The 21,613-nt window shown below is 36.9% G+C and overlaps 1 protein-coding gene across 3 annotated transcripts in view; it reads right to left on the bottom strand.

The window, feature by feature from the left end:
* Positions 1-537: 537 nt before the first annotated feature.
* Positions 538-21,613, bottom strand: part of LRCH2 (leucine rich repeats and calponin homology domain containing 2) — a 46,067-nt gene continuing 24,991 nt past the window's right edge. For 2 of the 3 annotated variants that reach the window (XM_027667668.1, XM_027667669.1), the window contains 9 exons: positions 20,259-20,307; positions 19,177-19,293; positions 16,784-16,828; positions 16,346-16,396; positions 15,278-15,335; positions 13,901-14,013; positions 12,667-12,804; positions 12,306-12,383; positions 5,088-11,158 (listed from right to left, as the gene is read on the bottom strand). In XM_027667668.1, coding sequence (XP_027523469.1) covers positions 11,039-11,158; positions 12,306-12,383; positions 12,667-12,804; positions 13,901-14,013; positions 15,278-15,335; positions 16,346-16,396; positions 16,784-16,828; positions 19,177-19,293; positions 20,259-20,307 — 769 coding nt within the window. In that variant the 3' untranslated portion in view covers positions 5,088-11,038. Of the gene's footprint in view, positions 556-5,087; positions 11,159-12,305; positions 12,384-12,666; positions 12,805-13,900; positions 14,014-15,277; positions 15,336-16,345; positions 16,397-16,783; positions 16,829-19,176; positions 19,294-20,258; positions 20,308-21,613 lie in introns of those variants that run through there. The other variant, XR_003531679.1, reaches the window with a different exon arrangement.

The raw sequence follows: 21,613 nt of genomic DNA, 5'->3' as shown, positions 1-21,613 counted from the left end.
TGGCCCTGAACACCACCCAGGTGTGTATTTTTTCACAGTGTGTCACTGCCACATCCTTTGCTTGTTTTGTTTGTTTTTTTTTTCATGTTTGTAAGCTCAAAAGGGTAACAGCTTCAGTGGTTACTTTCATCAAGTAAAGGTGCTTTGTATAAACAAGCTGCAAAAGTGGCAAAGAGCAGAATGCTCTGTAGTCCTGGAGATCAGAGTGCAGGAGCAGTTCTCTATGACCAAAATAAACGGGGTTCAATGTCTGTGGGCACAGCACAACCTGCACTCAGCAGTGAACACAGGATAAGTCAAGTTGCAATGTTGACAGGCAGCTGCAGCCTGTCAGAAAGTGAAAAATACCTACATTTTTTACCATTGTTGAGTAAACTGTCAATTTAGACACATAATTGTTGTGGCTTTTTAAAAGACAACAATAAATTTAGTTTTAAAAAATTTCCTATTTAGAGAACCTAAATTTACCCTTCTGTGCATAAGGCTTTCTTGGTTTATGTTGAAGTCCAAGTGAAAAAACCCAGATTGTGGTGAGGTTTCTTTCCCCATCTGTACCTGAGGGAACAGAAGAACAGAAGTGATAAGATCTGCTCTGTTTTATACATTTCTTCTAAGTACATTATAGCAACTCTGAATTTGCTTTCAATAAAAACAGAACTCCTTGCAGTTTGTTGATATCTGAAAGGCCAGAAGATCTGACCAAAAGAAATGAAATTGCAGTTTGGGGGCACATAAATCCTAAAAGAATCAAGTATTTTTCCTAAATACAAAGTTCGTCATTTCAATTTATGCATCAAACAAAACTCTTAAGCTTGCAGTGAAAGAATTTGGAATAAAATGTTAATGTAAGTTATCGAAAAGAGCACAGTCAGACCCAGCCTGTGTGATAAGGCTCTTTCTAAGCCACCAGCAAGAGTGAAAAATTGGCAAAGGGAGTTTTGAATCTCCCAAATACACAAATAAGTCTCGATGATGCCATATACAGGCAATACTACAAAACTGGATAAACAGGCCAGCATGGGACAGCTGACAGAAGGGCAATAACACAGTAACAGATTAGGTGGCAGACAGAATTATCTCTTGATAATTCTTGACCACACCAGTGAATTGAGCCTCTCTTCTTTTGCAACCCTTAGTTTGCATATACAGGAGGAAGGAAACAGAGAATTCCCCTGCCATTTCATCAGAAACAATACAACCATCATTTGAACTGATATTCCTGGGAAAAAGAAGTTTATGTTGCTTGAGCCAAAAATTACCAATTTATCACTGTTGGCAGAAGCATCTCAATGTCATCATTGTGTAAATGTCTAGTAGAGAAAGAACAGAATGAACTCACTATTTCAGCACACAGTGGAATGTGCAAACTAGGCACATCATCCAATGATTAGTGGACGAGAATAGCTTTAACAAAAACGCTATTTCTGAGTGAATTCAATACTACTTATCCTTTTCTAAATTACACCACTGAAAGTTTTCAGAGATAATCCTGCTTTCTTTCACTTTTGTTTCTCAGGGGCTGAAGAATACATAGTGTGGGATGGTTTGTCTTATCAATTATTCTTAAGAAGTTCATGCACTTAGAGGCTTCTGTTAGGAAACAGAGTGTTTGTTATCACTTTGTTTTTTTCTTCTCCTTCTGATAGGAGAATATGGCATTCTGGAGATCAAAAGCAAGTGGATGAAATGAACAATGTGGCATCAGCTCACGAATTCATACCTATCTGAAACGTCATAATACTTATTAACACAAATTAATGTCTGCTCTTAAGATATTAAGTATTTTTCACTCAAGCAGCAAAAGGATTTCAAAAAAACCCACTAACTTTGGAGCAGAAAAATATCTGTAAATGCATGAGAAGAAAAAGCAACAAACGCCGTTGAACTGCTGAAGAGCAGGAAATGTAGCTCCAACAGTTTCATGGAAGATAAAACTGGCAGTATGCCACTGCCTGGGACAGAGTTAATTTTCATCTTAGAATCATAGAATCACTAAGGTTGGAAAAGATGCCTGAGGTCATCCAGTTCAACCAGCACCATTGTGTGCACCATTAAACCATATCCAGGTGCCACATCCACATGGCTTTTGGACACTTCCAGGGATGGTGAATCCACCACTGCTCTGGGCAGCCTCTTCCAATGCTTGACCAGCCCTTCAGTGAAGTAACTTTCCCTGACATCCAGTCTAAACCTCTCCTGGCACAACTTGAGGCCATTTCCTCTCATCCTGTTACTTGTTACCTGGAAGAAAGGACTGACCCCCACCTGGCTACAACCTCCTGTCAGGGAATTGTAGAGTGAGAAGGTCCTCCCTGAGTCTCCTTTTCTCCAGGCTGAGCCCTCCCAGCTGCTCCTCATCAGACTTGTCCCCCAGCTCTGTCGCCCTCCTCTGGACTTGCTCCGGCCCCTCAATGTCCTTCATGAACTGAGGGGCCCAGACCTGGACACAGGATTTGAGGTGTGGCCTCACCAGTGCCCAGCACAGAGGGACAATCACTGCCCTGCTCCTGCTGCCACAAGCCAGGATGCCATGCCCACCAGTTTCTCCAGGAGAATGGGAAACAGCATCTGTAGAAACCATAGAAAGCCTTTGCTTCACTATAGTCCAGGCAGACACATCCACAGCCTTTCCCTCATCCCTGGTCATAAAAGGACATCAGGTTAGTCAAGCAGGATCTGCCTTTCATAAAGTTGTCAAGATTCTGGTAATGAAATAATTATAATAAAGCCACAATTATTATACTCCAAAGATAGATGTTTATTGAGTTGCTGAAAAATACAAGTATCCCAGTAAGTCTGTCACATTTAAATGTTAGCTAAAAAAACCCTACAGAAGTTCCAGATACAGTCTAGTTGTTCTGCTTCCCCACTACATTGAAAATTATGGTAAGATGATAAAAAAATCAAACCTTTTACAATCACCTGTGAATTTCAGAAAAGTTAACAAGTTCTTATTTCTTTTATATTGCCCTTACTAGTAACTACGAGCTATTGTGCTGAAGTTATGCACTGGTCAGCTCTGAAGGCAATGTGTTATAAGCTGTGAAAACTAGGTATTTGTAGCATAATTTACTCTTTGGTTATATAATCAGAATATTATTAGCATGAGATTTTAATTATTAATGAGGCCTAACTAATTAAAACCTCTAATAACTACATACACATTTTCCAACAGATTTAATCCGCTAAAGTCATTCCCACATTAAACTTTCACCCTTTTTAAAAAATATTCTTGGAAGGGTTCTAACAGTCCTTTGAGTGATATTTGTAGCCACCTGACTGATGTGTTTGAACACAGAATCAGAAACAGAACTCTGTGAAAAAACAGAGGAGTAGTTGATATTTTTCCCCCAAATCTCATAGTCTCCACAAAGTCAGAGTATCAGAACAGCAACACTTGCCTGGAGCACCGTAGTTACATCCACCTCTGGTGTGGACAGATCTTAATGAGAAAGTTAAAAGGCTGCAGTGGATCGTAGCCAATGCAAACCTGCAGCTGCTGAGAGCAAGGTGCCCAAGTGCTCTGCAATCAGGACCTGAAGGGAGGCTGTGAGCACAGACACAGCACGAGAACAGACACTGCAGGTACCTGAGACTGCGGGGGGAGATCCGAGTGTGAACAGAAAAGTTCCATCAGCAGCAGTTCACCATCTTTGATTTAGGAAACAGAAGCTCGGTGGGACTTGCACAAGTTGCTGCAGTCAGCAAGACCTACACGGAATCTAAGAACTGCTCCTGAGGAATCACTGGTGGTGGGAGCACTGCAGTGAGGATCATTAAGTGTACTGGGTGCCTTTAGTCCTCACACACTGCTGGAACCACTGCAGCCTGCCAGCCAGAACCACCTTCACCAGAGCAGGTGCTGTGAACCCTCTACATTGTGTTTATAGATGGAGCCTGCTATTTACCAAACTTTTAACACCTCATGACTCAGTGAAAAAAGTCCATGTCTGAGACATATTATCCACAGCTGATAATCAAAAGATAAAGGAACATACGAGTTTGTGGCACGCTGATCAAACATACCAAGCTCAAATTAATACTAAAATTACATTGCAAAGCTTTGTGACTTTTACATTTCTCTCATGTGGGAAGCACAGAGTGTTATTTTCTAACTTTGATTATTCAAGAGTGACCTTCCCCATGAAGATTGCCAAGGACAGACAGGAATCTCGTGGTTCATGGAACAGAGAGTTCTGAACACGGTATCATTCCCCTTTAACACTCAAAAAGCCTTTTCAAAAGAGGAAAGTTTTTTTTAGAGCTGAAAACTGAACAACAGGCTCAGAACATTTCAACTACAAATCCCTTACTGGTAACAGCAAAAAAAGTTCCAGCTGTTGAGATGCCCTTGTCAAGGAACGGTGTTCACTCTCTTTGTAATGCTGTTCCCCATTTTCCACTTTATAGTGCCAATATGTACTTCACCAGAAAACAAGGAGCAGCTGGGTGTGTGCAGGTGAAGAACAGGGTCTCACAGGGGAAAACACCTCTTAGAAAAGAGCACTTTCAAGTCTAAAAATAAAATTGTCCACGTTTTTAAATAATCAAAAAGAAATTAAGGTAAGATAAATCTCATCATATAAAATTCTCTTTTAACCCCCATTTGAATAACCCAACTTAACTACAGCTCCAAACTCTGGCAGTTCTGTTTCCCTAATCTGGATCTGCTAATGAATGACTGCAAAGCACACAGAAAATTATCTGTGCTATTGCCAGGGAACAGAAGGGAAGCAGATCACCTCTGTCAGGAGGAGTTTCCATACTGGATTAAGCTTATCATTAGCAAGACTCAAAAAACTCTTTTTTTTCCAAGCAGACAGGCCAGAAGACATTGGGTGGTTTTCATGTTGTGTAAGACAGGAAAGTGTGTAAGTGCATAGAGACAGGGCTACAAGTGAAGGCATCTTGATCTTCACATATTCTCACCACTGCTTTCCCTGCTGGTCAAAGCCCAACATACTCCATGTGTGGATGTGCCCCATGTCCCTGGCACAGGAGTCAGTATTTCTTTAGGTTCTGATGGAACATATTTCCTGGTGTGTAACCAGGCAGGTCACTTATCTATTGAAATGACAACGCAGACATTTGAGAGAACATACAACAGATTCTCATTATTTACTACAAATATATAAAACCTGAAGTGAAATCAAATTGAATAACTTGACTACATGGAAGTTATGAAACAGTTCGTACTTTATACACAGCGTATGTACACTGGTTTTGGAAATGGGGGTTTTATCCATGCAAATTTAATACAAAACACTATTTACAAAAAAGTAAGAGTAAGAACATTTTTTCAAAAGAAACATGTATGTTGGAAGCTCCAGCAATAATGGAAATCCTGAAAAAAAGGCTTAATACAGTATAGTACAAGTAGACAATCTTCAGAAGTGTGGAAGATGCACTTTACAAGAACATGAAATGCAAACCAAACTGAAATGCACTATCAAAAATTTTCCAAGTATATACACAATTTGAGCATGTATTTTTAAATGATCACTCTCCAGCTGTGCCTCAGAACTTCTTCTGCTACGTCCTGCACACATTTACATATTGACCATTTGGTTACACTGCATTTTCCGAGTTTTATAACCACGAGTTACAAAGTAAAATAACTGAATACCAACTGAATGGTAACTGTAAATCGATCACATTTTCCTTGTTCTAGACATTATATAATAGTCAAAAGTATTCACATTATTCCCAATGTATTCCACCAAACCACCCTTTTGCAATACACCTCTGTATGCCCTTCCTGGGAATCCCAGCCTGGCATTACTGCTGGTGCCACAGCCAGGAATTCCCATGGCTGCAGCAATGCTTCATGTAACACATCCCTTCAGGAAACACAACTGGATCAACATCTGCATGTGAAGAGCAGAGTCTGGCACATGCTCCAGGATGCACATCAGTACTGAACAGTTTCTGGGAGTTCCCACGGTGGGTATGGCACAACCAGACCCTACACAGATATAGTCATTTTGGAAATACTTCATTGGTTCATTTGTTTTAAAAATGGAACAAAGCAAAAAATTATCCTTGTGGCATTTCTCAGTATTTTACAATCTGCCTCCACAAAATTATCAGGGGGAAAAAAGTTTTATTTGCCTTATTTCACACAATTTTGGAAGAAGTGAACAAATCCTCATCAGTGCCAAGAATTCACTTTAAATGACTGACCTAATGTTGTAGCTGAGTTATAAAACTATTTTTTGAGGGAAGTTCTGGTCTCATTGAAGTCTTACAATCACAGACTTGTTTAGGTTGGAAAAGACCTTTGAACCAATCAAGTTCAACTGCAAACTTAACACTGCCAAAATGAAAAGTTACCCAAAACAACTAAATTTGCTGTCAGTCTGAGCTATCCTTCTCCTTTGGAATCTGCTAAGATACTACAGTAATCATGGGAAAACTTTTTGGTTTTTGCTTATTTGAAGAGTAGGATTCCCAAATGTGTATGTAAAAAACACACTGAAAATTCTTCTTTGAAAATGTAGTCAGCTATAAAACATTTGAACTAAAAATGCCTGATTGTAGGATTTTATGATAACTTGTATTCCTTCCATGCACCTTACAGCAATTCTGTCTCCCTTTGCCTCTCATGTTAAAAAAAATAATAATCAAAACCAGTGAGGAAACAAATACTTCATATAACCACAATTTTAAGATGCTGTCAAATTGTACTACGTGAAATATTTAAAAGACAAATAAAGCAAGTGGCAATTTTTTATGTAAGAAACACAAGAGCCAAAACTGCTCCTGTGCAGTTTTAAACTAAAATTCAGTTAATCACATATATTCTCTATTTTAACAGTGAAGATCAGCAGAAGCTTTCTTCACAGGAAGGGAATAATTTATCTTCACATTTATTTTACAAAACAAATCTGTACCATAAAATTCCCCATTAAAAACACACACTTCACCTTTCCCTCTGTAAATGAATTACACATATCCCGGTGTGCTGAGTACAGAACAAACCCAGTGACACTGTTTTCATTCCCTCACATGAGAGCACAACGTGAGTTATGTCCTTGGCCAACCACACTTGGCCTTTCCCATTCCTGGTCTGAACGAACTCTTTTTGTTTTAATCCCAGTTTTATGTGTGTTGGGGTGGTGTTTTGTTTGCTTTTGCTTTTCAAGTAAGAGATCCTCATCAAAGAAACACAGACATTAGCCTGATTTATTGAGGAAGCAGAGAGATTCCATTTGCCAATACAAAACCACATCTCCTGTCTGCAGGAAGTGCTACAAACACTCTCAGGTTGCTTTCTGTTGACATCAGTTGGATCAGCTCCCTTTCAAACAAGCATTTAAGGAACCAGCAGAAGGAAGAAGTGCCAGACCTTCTTGCTTCTCTTCAATACCAAGACACATGGAAGTTCTGTTCTAGTGAAAACAGATGTGTCCAGTTTGGTTTGAATTTGGTGACAGACTTATGTCAAAAATCTGAGGGAACTGCCACTAAATGATATTTGAAATAAAGTTTTTAGTGCAGTAAATAACTGATGGTTGTCCTCACCTACAATTTTACCAAGGTAACACAGTTTCCCATTGTATGAAAGCTCTGCTTCAATGCAATTTTTCCTATCATCCAAATACTGTATTTGGCATATCAGAAAATTAGTATTAAAGAAAATGAATCAGTGTAACATTTTAGAGATTCCTTTGACTTACCAGACATCACTATTTTTAGTTAAGAATTTGACAATGAAGTTTGCTCGTGTCAAACAAGTTTAAGCCATGTTTGCTATGGGCTCCAGCTCAGGTGTTCCATAAATGAAAAAGGTGAAAATCTTTACTGAGGTCAAGGCTAAAAGTTGCCTTGAGTTCAGTAAGGCTAGGATTTAAAAAAAAAAAAATTAAAGAAAATTCTTATGACTCATGTCATAGTTATTTATTGTTTCAAATGAATTCCTCTATATTTATGGTCATAGTCCTTGGTTAGATTTTGGAAGGCCTCCAGACAGGCAGGTATAGATGGTTTCCTGCATCCCCTGCAGGGCCCCAGCTGAGACACTGGAGCAGCAGTGCCAGAGAACAGATGGGAAACATCTCTGACATACTGTGTGGGAAGTCACCCACTTCACAACAACAAATGTCACTGCTTTAAGATCTCACCATATCTGGGACATTATTGCTTAAATGAAAGATCATTCATATGTGACATACTGCATCCAATGACATAAAACACAGAAAAAATACACCAGGCCAGAAGCCCTGTCACTGTGTTGATTCACTCCCTAATTTACAGTTCATACCACATTATTGCAGTAGCTTTGAAGAGCATTCACAATAACAAAAGCACCCTGGTTAACTCTTAAATTTATCAGGAAAACTTAAGGCAGCTTCCTGAAGCTTTTAATGTTGATTCTTTTTCACGTCCTAAGTAAAAACTGAGCAACTGCAACAGGAATTGAGGAGGCCTCTGGTTTTAAGAATCCTATCAGCTGTAGCAGGTATTAGTAATGGCATCACATCCTAAACAAAAAATGTTTGGAGCAGGGATTCTGCAACTACAGTAGTTCACCAGTGCCACTGGAGCAATTTCTTAAAAAACATAAGGAGGAAGGAGGAAAGTGGTTGGCATGCTACATCGAGAGAATTCTTAACGTTTACACTGTGGTGTAACTTTATAAAATTAGTTCAGGAAAGAAAAAAGCTACTTTAAGATCAGAAAACTTATTTAAATGTGACAATGAAATAGTGGAGATCAGTTAAAGATGGATAACTGACAGTGACAATTTATAGTTCTCAATTCTATGGCTCACACTGAACTAGAACTTTGCTCTGGTCTCAGCAACAGCAATGAAACAAAAGACAGGAACTTACTCTTTTTGAATGGCTGGGTTCTTCAAATGGAGCAGGCAAGCATTTTGCTTAGTGAATTATATTACTTTTTAGTTTTATTTTTTGCATGACTTTTTAGATACTGCCTTTAATGAAATCAGAGATTGAAGCTGTTAAAATGAGTATTAAGGAATAATTCAAAAACCAGTTAAGAGAGATTTGAAATACCATATTTCAAAGGTCAAAGCAATCCAGTTTCCTTAAACACATATTTATCTAACCTAAGATTTACACCTAGGACTTTGCAAATTGAGTTATACACCAGCCTCTCCATGAGCTGTATTTTAAGAAAACCCTATATAAACAATAGTGGTTTTTAACTATTACACATACACCAGTTTGTTTTAAAGGATTTAAAAATAGGTTGAGTTTTTTTTTAAAACTTGTCATCAGAAAAAGGTTCTTTTTCCTGTCAGCTATTGACTTTAGGGACTACAGTAGAAGGACTACACAATACTCCTCCATCATTCTTTTATGAATTGTATTACACAGGGTCTTGATCAATTGGAAAGAACAGAATCAAATCTTGTTAAGTGCTTGGCAAACACGTCCCTCAATCGAAAATAATCAAATATATAATTGAAAATAGAAAATAATAATTGAAATAGAATATAATAATCGAGAATAGAAAATCTGTGACAGTCAAAACATTTTTTTTTAATTGAGCTATCTATCAGTGAAGAACAAACTAACACAAACAGATTTCCTATTAAATTTATGGAATTATTTGCAATTTGGTTAGAGAAGAACTCAACTGTGTATGGTTTCAGAATGTTCTCAAAACACCAAGAATTTGTGCAGAAGCAAACAAACACATAAACTCAGAAGTTTCGAAAAACCACCACAGTGGAAATTGTTCTTTTTCACATTTATGCAGAAAAATCTCATGTCTCAGCACAGTGACATTTCTACAAACTGACCAGAGTGCTGTGCCACACTCGTGTAAAATTACACAAGAAACCCAGTAAACACTAAAGAGAAACACTGATACTTCCCAACTAAATTATGGATATACCTGTTGTAAAAATGTAATGTGAGATCAGGAGCAATATTACACAGAATCCTGAACATCACAGTGTAAACCTGAGATTTTGGCAGTTTTATCAAAATGTCCTAAATTACTCTGTATGAATCACTAGTCCTCATGTCTTATTCATTGTATTTGTTTGTCCCAAACAAAGAAAAGTAGACAGCTTTTTTTTTTTTTTGTCCAACAATACATTAAACCAAAAGTAATTAGGTATTATCAAATTAAATATCATAAATAAAAAGTATTTACAGTATTTTCTAATTATTAGACAACAAATAACCAAGTAAATTGTGCAACAAACTTAAAACACCCAACATCAAAAATGTGAAGTATTACTTAAATCTTCACATACTGATTTTACAAAAAAACTATTAAAATATTAAAAAATTTCCATTTCATCTATTTTAAACAAGGAAATTTCAAAAATGTTTAAGACTATTAAGAATTATCAATTACACAGGCACTTCACATGTAAACAATCTACAGTACAACTGAAAAAAAAAAATATTTGGCACCAACCTAGAAGACTGGAAAAACTCAATAAAATGTGTCCTTTTCCCATTGTCTACTGCTTTGTGTAATCACCAGACACTCAGACTCAATACTGGCAATGTTAGAAGTGCGTAAGTTACAATCAGGAGTGCAAAAAATAAAGAACACAAATATTAAGCTTTCAGAGAGTGAAAGGGGATTACAAGTGATCAGTTGCTCATTTTTACCATCACACCATCGCTACATTTTTGTCTTACCTTTAAATCAAATGATTGACTCGAGAGATTAAAGTGACAGGGGGTGTGCTTTGTACTTCTCAAATAATTCAAACATTTGCGATGTAAAAAAAGAAATCCAGCATTTAACTGTAACACTGAGATGTTAAATGGCAGCTTTTAACTTAACTAGAAAGAGAACCTGATGCTACCACAACCTCTTTGTACATCCAATTATGAAAGAAAAAAAAGATTAATTATGGTCTTTCAACTGTGAACTGACTCCAAGGTTTTCACATACAGCTCCAGAGTAAGGCTCTCTACAGCATCTGGACAGATATTATTAGTTTTTGATGGCTTGGGTGTTCCCACATAGGAGGCTGAACTGCCTCAGAGCAATCCATAGCAACAGAGCAAATGGGAAGTTGTCGAGCTTCCAAGAAGTCACGTCACACAGAGGAAAGCTGAGATACTTTCAACGCTGGCAATTCAAGCAGAGCTTGAACTGTGAGGCCGACCTTCACCAGACCCCTTTCCTCCAGAATGTGATGAGGCAGGCAAAGTCTCTCCTGCAAAATAACACAGTACATTTAACAAGTCACATCCATTTTTGCTCAAGGCTGTAACAAACACATTCTCTCTGAAGTCACACATCGCTAAGAGGAAACATCTTTGGCCTTAAATTCTGTGTGTGGCTCTCTACAGTAACAGAATGGGCAGAAACTTGTTACAGTTAAGATCTGGGTAAAGTCTTGAACTATGAAAACCTCAGAAGATACATAAAAGACTGTTAGATTCAAAAAGTAAAAGACTGTTTCTTTTCATAGGCAGCTCGATAAAAACAAGCTGATGGGTGCTGTTGGCTCAGTGGCCTTCTTCCCCCTTCCCTTGTTTTGTAGACTTAATACAATTTTTTCCCTTGGGAAAAGCTGGAAGTGCTGATAGAGTCAATAATGATCCGTTCTCCAAGGAAGTCATCTTTCAGTTTCAAAATTCAGCATAAGCTGGATAATTTTCCCAACTGCCAGCTGGTGTTACAAGCCATTTGGGAGGTAAATCTCCATCTCTAACTCAAATGGCCCTTGGCTCCATACTAGATACAAGCTGTGGCAAAGCAGTAGCCCAGGCTTCTAAAACCATGAAATAATTTTCTTGTTGCACTAAGAAGGAATCAAGGGAGTTTTTTGTCTCATGATATGTGGGAAATGGTTGAATCTTTAATTTTTTCCCCTCATACAAGGAGGTAAAAGGATAAACTTGGGCAACATAAGCACAAGTAATGGACTGTAACTATGGCTGTGCTAAAAAGGACAGCTAGTCAGATAGGCTACAGACTTCTGTAAGTGCAGGATGTTTCCTGAAATTCATGCAAAGCGAGTTGCTAAACTCAAGACTTTCAAATATTAAAACATCACCCTCTCACACCAGTTCTTTAGTTTAGGTAACAATTTATTTCAGAAGGAGATCAGTATTATTTTTACTGTGAGGAACTGACAGAAACCCAGGAAGTAGCTTCCTCAAGCTCATGCTCAAACAACTTCCTCAAGTTGTTTCTTCAAGAGATACACAACTTGAATTTCTGTTCATAGCTTCAAGTTCCCTGGTCAGTGCTATAACCACTACTGCTCCCTGAATAAAGCCCCCCAAAGCCCCCAACTTGAGCATTTGCTGACATTTCCTGTGGTTATTAATGAGCCAATAAAGCAATCAGTGTACCTGTGGAACGCCCAGTTTTTTACAAGCATCGAGAAAGTTTTCAACATTTCTTCGGCACTTTGCCATACTGAGCTTAGGCTGTAAAGACAGGATGTTAGATATTCATCAGACATTTGTGAAGGACTCTATATTTCTGATGTAAATTCAATTGCAGTTGCTAAAACACATTCTGTGAAGACTCAGGATGTAAAAATAGCTCCGAAACTAAACATCTGAGCCTTGTTTAACGCTCATTCCAGAAAAAACGAAGAGGGGAGTTTAGCAAATTAATATGGTAATCATGATTCATGATGTTTTAGTCTTGAAATTCAAAAGGTTTGTTTTCATGTAAGAGGTAAGAGAAGTGAGATAAATGACCTACCACTGCTGGCGATGGGACGTGAATGCTGGCAACAGATCGTGGCCTTATGTGATTGGCTAAATGGCAAAGAACCACCCCATCCATCAACGCTGCTCCAATGTCATCTGGCAAAATCACCTTCAACCTGGACTCAAGGTTCTATAAAAAAAAAGGCCATAAGGAAGTTATTTTCAGCATTAGCTAATTTTTAATTTGAACTCCAGGGTATTTTAAAGCGTTTAGAAGTTTAAAAGGAATGTTTTAATATGAAAGTAAATGAAGTCAATTTACACTTTACTGAGTATAAATATACTTTTCTCCTTATTACCTTTTGTTTTGCTGAGTTTTTCTCATTTTGCTTTTTTTTTAAATGACACAACAACATATATTGAGAAAGACATTCTACCAACAACGACCAGGATACACAGCTCTCAAACCCATAAAATGAGCTCACTATTTGTAACAGGAAAGTACAGAACTTTAAGGACAGAAATGTTATGCTGAATATGTCATCAGTGTGCAGAATCTGTGCACTGAAATCATATAGGATTTTATTAGGAGGAGGAAAAAAAAAAGGAGGGGAACACAACTTTGGGAATGGCTATTTCCCTTGTACAGATGACAGTTAAATAGTGCAGGTGGCCAAGAAGTTTCCACTCTTGTGTTGCAAAATGGAGAAGGCAAACAACGACCTTCCCCACCCCAGCAGGACTTCACTTCTCAGGAAGTGAACCAGACAAACAGAAACATCCTTCACAGGAGTCACACTGCAAATAAGTGCTGAACTGCTATGATTCAGTTAACTATAACTGTTAAATATCTTGAGAACAGAACTACATGGAAAAAAACTACCTACTGGAAATCTGAGATGTAGATCCCATTCAGTGTTGTGTAACTTGTAGTGACTTTCTACACTCAAAAAGCATTTGGCTATTCAGAAAACCATCATCGTTTTTCTTCAAGTCTCAGGTCAAACAGCAGCAAACACAAGCAGACTTACTGTCTCCCTAAAAAAAGCTAAAACCTCAGAGAGCCAAGAAAATAAACCATTTTTCGTTTCGCTTTCTTTTTTAGCTAAAAAATGAATAAATAAACAAACAAATAAATAAATAAATTTAGTTCCTGGTTGGCATTTTGGTTGGACCCAAATTAGCAGCTGTGCAGCCTGTTACATGAAACTCCTCAGAAAGAAACACCACTGTGGTAGAGAGCAAACTAAATGCACTGCACCCATTCAGTAAGACATGGTACATACATTGCGAAGCTGTCTGATTTGTTCCCTTTCTTCCCTCAAATGTTCCATTTTCCTCCTCATTGTAAATCCAGGATCCACGGCACCATAGTCCTGGCGTGAGGCACGGCTGAAAGCTAAGGAACATTATTACAGAAATTAGTTACCAGAATTCAGGTTCAAAACACTCAATTGTTACAAATCTATAACCGAGGATAAAAACTGCAGAACTTTTAAGAATGTTTTTAAGCATCCTGATAGGAAAGATAATATGAAATGTCTAATAAAATGTAGAGATCATTTTATGTGTAAATGGATAATTAGAAAATAAGGAGACAGAATTAATTTAAATATTGAAGTATGAGTTTGAGATACACAACTTCATTTGAATTTCTTCAATCTAGCTTTGAAAGTACTTTCACTGTGTTTTACTTCTAATGATGTATAAAGTCATTAATGAGTCTAAAAACAGAACTCCCTGATATAATTTAAAATTAAAGACTTAAAATATACACACACACACACATATGTGCATGTGTTAGGTGTGCATATGCAGAGACACAGGGATAGCTTGTTAAAGAACTAATTGAAAAATATGAAATGTCTCATCTAAAAGTTCAGAGTTTTTTCTTTAAAAAGAAGGTCTGTTAAATAATGACATTCACTTTACTACTCTTTGTGGTTAGAAAGCCTTCAATGACTATTAATTTATAGGATACTGACAAATGCAAACTCTTCTGTTACAATACTTCTGTATCCTTAAGTAGTTTATGCCAAGTTTTTGAGAAAAAAAAAATTCAAAACTTACACCTTGAGAACTTTCTATGTTGTTTTTAATAGTCTGGATTTTAGCAAGAGATCTAAGAATCAAAATACAAACTGTACAACTGTAACTGGAGGGGGGGAGGTGGAGTATTTTTACCTAGATTTCAAAGGACTGAAAGCCTGCTTTAGACAATACAACTTGCTTATGAGGGTATGGCTAAGTCTTGGAAGAGTCAGGGTACAACAAAGCACATAAAATTACTGCCAGAGCTCTGCTTAAGGCATCCTTTCACAAGAGAAATTATAAAAATTCTGCTTTTGAAACCTGCTTCAGCCACCAGATCTCAAGAACAATTGTATGCTGTTTCCCTGTTCTTTGACAGGAGTAAATATGCACGAAATAAAGCAGTGGGAGAAAAAAAAAAGAAAAAAGAGATTAAAAAAATCACTGTGCAACTCGAGGATCTTCCCATTATTCATCTGCCAAAGCAGCTGTCTATGCCTTTCCCAGTACTATGCAGTGATGAGCACACTGAGGGAATTCCTGTACTGTGACATCTCCCATCCTTACTGTCCACTGCAGCCTGGGAAACAAACTTCTGTTCTACCACACTATGTTGGAGAACAACAGCTTACCTGACCTTGGTTTGAGACCAAATGGACCATGAGTGTTACCATCTGTCCTTTCATAATCCTGTTAAAAGAGATAAAGTCAATTTTCATCCAATCATGAAAAGAATTAACTTTTGTTCCCATGAAGATACTGTTTAAATTATTCTTGCCTAAGGAGAGTCCTTCTGCTTAACTGTAGTACAGTCCTTTGGAAAGGACAGCATAAAATAAACAGAAGGAAAGTAACCACCCTACATGCAGATAAAATTCTCATTATGAGGAGGAAAAGCAGCACCAACTACCTAAAACTACTGCAAATTATTTCAAATTACAGCAAACCATTCTGTGAACAGAGTTCTAAGCCAGCTGTAAGCAGATGCAAATATTCCCCCAATGCTTAGCACCAAAACATTTCTCAAGAAATATCTACTTCCAACTATGAAGATCAGGTTTTTCTCATTTCACCATCTAAAGAGAGAGATCCACTCATCATTTTGGTATGTACATGAGATATACTTATTTCAACTCATTTCACTGTATTTGGAGATGTTCTAATTCTGCTCCCTCAGGTTCCTTATGGACATAAGGTGGAAATGTTAACAATATTTGCTTTATTTTGAGCTCAGCACTGCAGTGCTGTCCCAGTGAGACACCTTGGACAGCAAACCCACAAATGTAAAGGATGAGACTCCTTGAGAGGTGTCAGTGCCTTTGGGTTCCCAGTGATCTATAAAGCATTAAACCACAAGTTTTACTTTAAATCCTCTCAATGACTAGTGCATAGGGAACACCTAAAAAACATGGCAAACTTGATTTTTGTTTCATTAGCTATTTTCATTAGGAAAGATATGGGACACAAAGCAAAGCATCTTTCCTCACAACAAAAAGAAGAGCCCTAGGAGAGATCAGAGAGTTGCAAAGATAAAACAAGTATCTGTCTCTAATTTAGCTGTTTTTGAATCTTTATTATGATGAAATACTTCTAATTGTAGTTTCAAAGGGAGTAGCTTCATATCTGCATGAAAAACCTGGTGACAGCAATGCACACAAAGAAATGTTTGTTGAATGAGAAACAAAACCACAAACTTGTACCTCAGACGACACAGGAGACTGTGGGGACACATTAGTATTATCACTGTCTTGCTAAAAAGAAATCAAAGAGATGAAATTATAAAAATGAAAACGATGATTTAACAAGAAACATGAAATTATGAAATACATGAAACATGTAACATTTGGCAAGTATGCTACAAACTGGCAGCAACTAAATTTTAAAACATGTAAGCCAAGGAAACACTGTTTACATCAAATATTTTACATTACCTCTGCTTGATAGGAGAACTAACTTTGCCATTACCAAAGCAGGTTAATGTCCTACTGTTTCCCAGCAGACAATCTCGAGGGTTTTTTTTCAAATAAAGGAGTATAATACTTATTTTTGCTATGGCTTTGGAATGCAAAGTTAATTTGTTCAAAAAAGACAAATGAAGAAATCTTTTCTTAATATTTCACACAATTACTACATCTCACCTCATCATTTTCATTTCCACTTGAACTCTTTCTGGAAGACTTATACTGCAAAACACACACAATTTATTACTTCAAAATGGAAGTATGGCTTTCATTTGAACTAAATTGGTATTGTTCAGATGTTACTTATTACTCATGAAGCTGCTGAGAAAAAAAAGCCATGTTACAGAACCAGAGGAGCAACAAAGAAACAACCAGAACAGGAACATGAAGTTCCTAGGCTAGAAAAAATCTTCATTCTGTTGAAGAGACAAGGGCATTTGAAAAGTAAATACTTTTATGGTGTGAACTCTGCATATGACAGTTGATCCAAGTGAAAAGGTCTTAACAACTGCTAATGTTGTTAAGAAGCATTAATTCTTAGAAAAAAATTATGCAACCTATGAAACTTACTTTCATAATAAGTTTTGTTAAAAGAGGCTTCAAAACTGCTTACACTTTGAGATTGAGTTGACGTGGCAAAAAATTAAATTAAAAAAAATTATCTTTACAACTTCAAAACTGATCACATCCTTTTATCTATTCAAGACAATACCTTTCCCACAGGTCTGTCTGATTTGTTGTTCACATCCTTCATCACTGTCCCACTTCCCTACTTTATGCTAAAAATGTAGGAAATGAAGGAGGGATTGAAGGAAGACATTTACAAAAGCAGAATTTACGAAAATAAGTGTATTTCATTGTCTGCAGAGCAAGTGTACAAAAAAAGAGGGAAGAACTCATGCAGACAGAATTAAAAACATCATCAGAAAAAAGACCTGTGTTGAGAGTATATGGTCAGCCTACCCCTCTTCATGGTTTAACATGTAGCAAGGATCCAAAACAACTACAAACTATATCATAAAAAAAAGGCATTTTGGTTAATAAAGTTTGTCTTCAATTGTAGGATTCTTTTCACATATTTAATAAAACAAAGATTTCAGGTTACTTCAGTGCAATGCCACAAAAAAAGGATTTTTCATTCTCATGGGCATTTTTCATGCCCTTCTGCTGCACAGTAAAAATACAGAATATGCATAATAAAGATGCTCTATAAATACACCTAGATGCTGATCCAACTCAGTTTTCCTTGCTCTAGTGACACCCACTGCAGTAATTTGGCATGTATTCTTAAGATATCAGTGTTTGGCACTACAGATATGATTATTCAATCAACTTTTCTGCCATGAAAACATGGACAGAATATGAACTGTGTTGTCACTGGTTTCTCAGAACAGCAGTGGTACCTATTTTTTCCCAGTTTGCCATGGAAGACAGACTTGCTTATTGCCTTGTTTCTGCAAATGAAACTATGAGTGATACAGTATATTTTGTTAGTGGTACAGCCTGTTTAATTCACTTTTGAGACATGTCTATAGCTGTATGTAATTTGATTTCAGGCATCTGCTTCCTTCACAGAGCTCAAAACTGACTGGCATTTACAGACATCTTTGTAAGTTAAGAGGAAGCACTTCTGTATTGGTAGCACAGCTGTTGAACAAGTCAAATGGCTGAATTCTGTTTTACTTAGAAATTTCTCTGCCTTTCCTTAAAGGCTGTAGTGCAAAATTAATTTCAGGATGAAAACCCTGGAAAGAGGATACAGCTCCATAAACTCTTTAGAAAAAAAAAAAAGAAAAAGCTTCTGTAATCACAACAATGCATCGAAGCTGTATGGCTCGCTCTGTTCTCCCAAGAATTTAATTTCTTTGAAGTTCCCTGCCATTTCACAAAGATATTTGATGGCAAAGACCCAAGAAACTAATTTCATAAGTGGCAAATTTAATTTGAACTCAACCTAGCACTGCTCAGAAATCTCCTATTTCCCTACATACCCCAAAATAAATGTTACCCAGCCCTGCTCCAACTCCCTCTGTGCTGCAGTGAGCAGACACTGGCACCTGGTGACCGAGGGTGGAAACTACAGCAGCAAAGGAGTACAGAGAATATTCCCCTTCTGAAATTCAAACTAATACCGTGAGAACCTGAACACATAAATCATTCTTACAACCACGCCACAAAAAAAAAAAAAAAAAAAGGCAATGTGTATTTTCCTTGCACTAAAAATAGATAAATGGATAAATAAATAGATAGATACATAGAAATTCCTCCAAATAGGCAGTGAAAGACCAATGACAAGATTAGTTTCTGGTTTTACCATAAGACAACTGTGAACTAGTTTCTTTTATTTAAAGGATAAATAAATTCTCTGGTCAATTTTTTCTCTCTCTGGATTTTCCTGCACTCTCAATACATACATATACATATTAAAAGAGTAAAATAAAAATTTTCATGTTACAGGCAAATTTAAAAGCATCATAACCTTGGAGGATTTATCTCTACTTGGATATCTTTACTAGTTTCTTCTACTCTTATAAAAAAATGTGGCACCCACCCTCACTTCCCCCCATTACCTTGAAATATTCTTTTCTAATTTGTTTACTTCTCCTTCTTTCTTCATTCTGCCAGATCACTGGCTGTGTTTCTGGCCAATGCTGCTCATTCACCGAATCCTTCTGGTTTTCCAGTGGCTATAAAGGTCAGAAATATTTTTATGTAAAAGGTAAATATACCTCTTGGCATTAGCACAAATGATTATGAACTACAACTATTAATTGTTTGCCTCTCTCAATCCAACTTTACGACCTGAACATGTGCCCAGTCTTCATGGTGACTCTGGTAGAAATGATTTATTTCCTTTCAAATTCCAAAATATACTTCATGGAAGAAAAATACTCTATGAAATAATTCCTCAGAAAATGACGCGTTTTTCTGCATTGAGACTCATTTTTGCAGGTAGGTTATACACCTCAACAAGCTGTAAAAAAATCTCTCTTTCAAAGTACTGTGTTATGCAAATATACTGAGGAGACAGCTAAAGTAGATGGATTATTAAAATAATAATGAATATATATGACTGTCTACTTTATGAAAACTAAAAGCAGACAATCTGAGCAGACAGTTTCATAAGGCTAAAACATTTTCAACTGTTTCTTATTGGAATATGAAGGCATTTAAAGTCATTGTAAATAACTGATAGATTAAAACCTAAAATAATAAAAAAGTACTCTCTTACAGCTTAACTGGAATTTTATCATATCATGCAAGCTTCTCACTGAGGTATGGAGAATAAAAGGCCTACATAATTCAATTCATTTAGAATTTACACTATAAACCAAACTGAACATTATGGTGAGGCAATACATGCATATGGAAAGAAATACTAAAACCAAGCAAAACTTATGTCTCATTAGTTTCAAGATCTTAAAGCTGGTACCATATGCTATTAAAACAAAAAGCCTCCCTTACATCCAAGTCAAATTATCTCGAGGCATAAGCTCTTCAAAGGTTTTATATTTTCCACCATAATGTGTGTAGGCAACCATATAAATGCATGTAAGTTTTCTGTCATAAAGACAAAACCAAGCAAATAACAACAACAATAACAAAAAAGCACTCAAATATAAAGCCAGCACATTTCCATTTGAGTATTTACCTGCCAGCTGTATGGGGACACTGGAGAATTCACTTCATTTGCTGAGACACTAAAAAGTAAGATGGGAGGCATTAGGAAATGTACTACTTTGTAAAACCACGTTACTTTAAAATATAAAAGAAAAAGTGAACACTTAAAAAGTAGCTTCAAAATGTGGTTTAGAATCTCAAATCACCTCACTCTCCTTTACCATGAGTTGACAATAGGCCTTACACATTACAGCACTTTACTTCACATGAAACTGCTTCTTAAGGATGTTGATCTTTTAGAGATTTACTAATGCACCTTCATTGTTTTGTTTCTTAAAGCAACCAGTGACAAACTTTCTGCAAAGCTGACAAAAGATCTGTTCTTAAATGTGTGGAAGACTCACATATTTCATTTCACTGTTAGTTCTACACAATAAAGAAGCAGCTTATACTATTGAAGCAGGGAAAAACATTTCAAAATGGGACAGTGAAACTGCAAAATGTCAAAAAAATACAGTCTGAAACACATACTTCCTTGTTCTCAGGAAAATAAAAATGCTCACATTTAAAGCCATTTCAAGTTTTTCTTCTAAATCTTTCTGTGAAATTCACTTCTATCATTTTAACAAGCAACCATTTCATTCCCTCTCCAACTGCTGGTTTAGAAGCTGGTCAGTGTATGGAAAGGCATTTTGAATGGGGTTCTCATTAGGAGGATGCCAGTAAGCTGTCCCTCTTTAGTATGAAAATTGATTATTTCTTGACCAAACTGTTTAAAAAACTCATCTATGATTCCTTAGGGAGGGAAATGGGAAGTTGTGATTACCCAATTTCCTAAAGACAAGGCTTTGGGTATTTTCGGTTGTTGATGGCTTGTGGGGTGTTTTTGTTTTCTGTGGAGGCTTTTATGTGTTTGGGTTTTTTTTTTATTTCAAAGGAAAAGCATAAAAGCACAGCTCCTGCAGACAATGGATTCCTCACTGACACATGCTGCACAAACAATAAAGGTTTTTTAGGTTGAACTCCCAATAACACTTCTCCAACTGCTCTTAAAAGCCCAAAAGAACTGCCAAGGAGGAAAATTTAGATGCCTGAGCACAGCTGCAGTGCCACCCTGTGTAACACAGGATCTGACACATCTGCACAGCACTGTCACCTACAGGAGGAGATACAACCTTCTGGACTGGGACTGGATGTCTAAACTGGAAATGAATGTCTATCCTTAGGCACCTGAATTGCTGCCATAATCAGCAGCATCATCAGAGCTACAGATTAGTTTCTGGATGACACCAACTTTCCTAAAGGCTCAAAAGAACAGGTTTGGGTTTTTTGTTATCTAAGAGAAAGAAGCTCAAGAATAGATTATTCTTGTACCTTCAATCTCAC

The sequence above is a fragment of the Corapipo altera genome, unplaced genomic scaffold (assembly GCF_003945725.1).
Source record: "Corapipo altera isolate COAL_440 unplaced genomic scaffold, ASM394572v1 107, whole genome shotgun sequence".
Classification (NCBI taxonomy): Eukaryota; Metazoa; Chordata; class Aves; order Passeriformes; family Pipridae; genus Corapipo; species Corapipo altera.
Note: the sequence above shows the minus strand (reverse complement) of the source record. Positions and strands in the feature narration are given on the sequence as shown.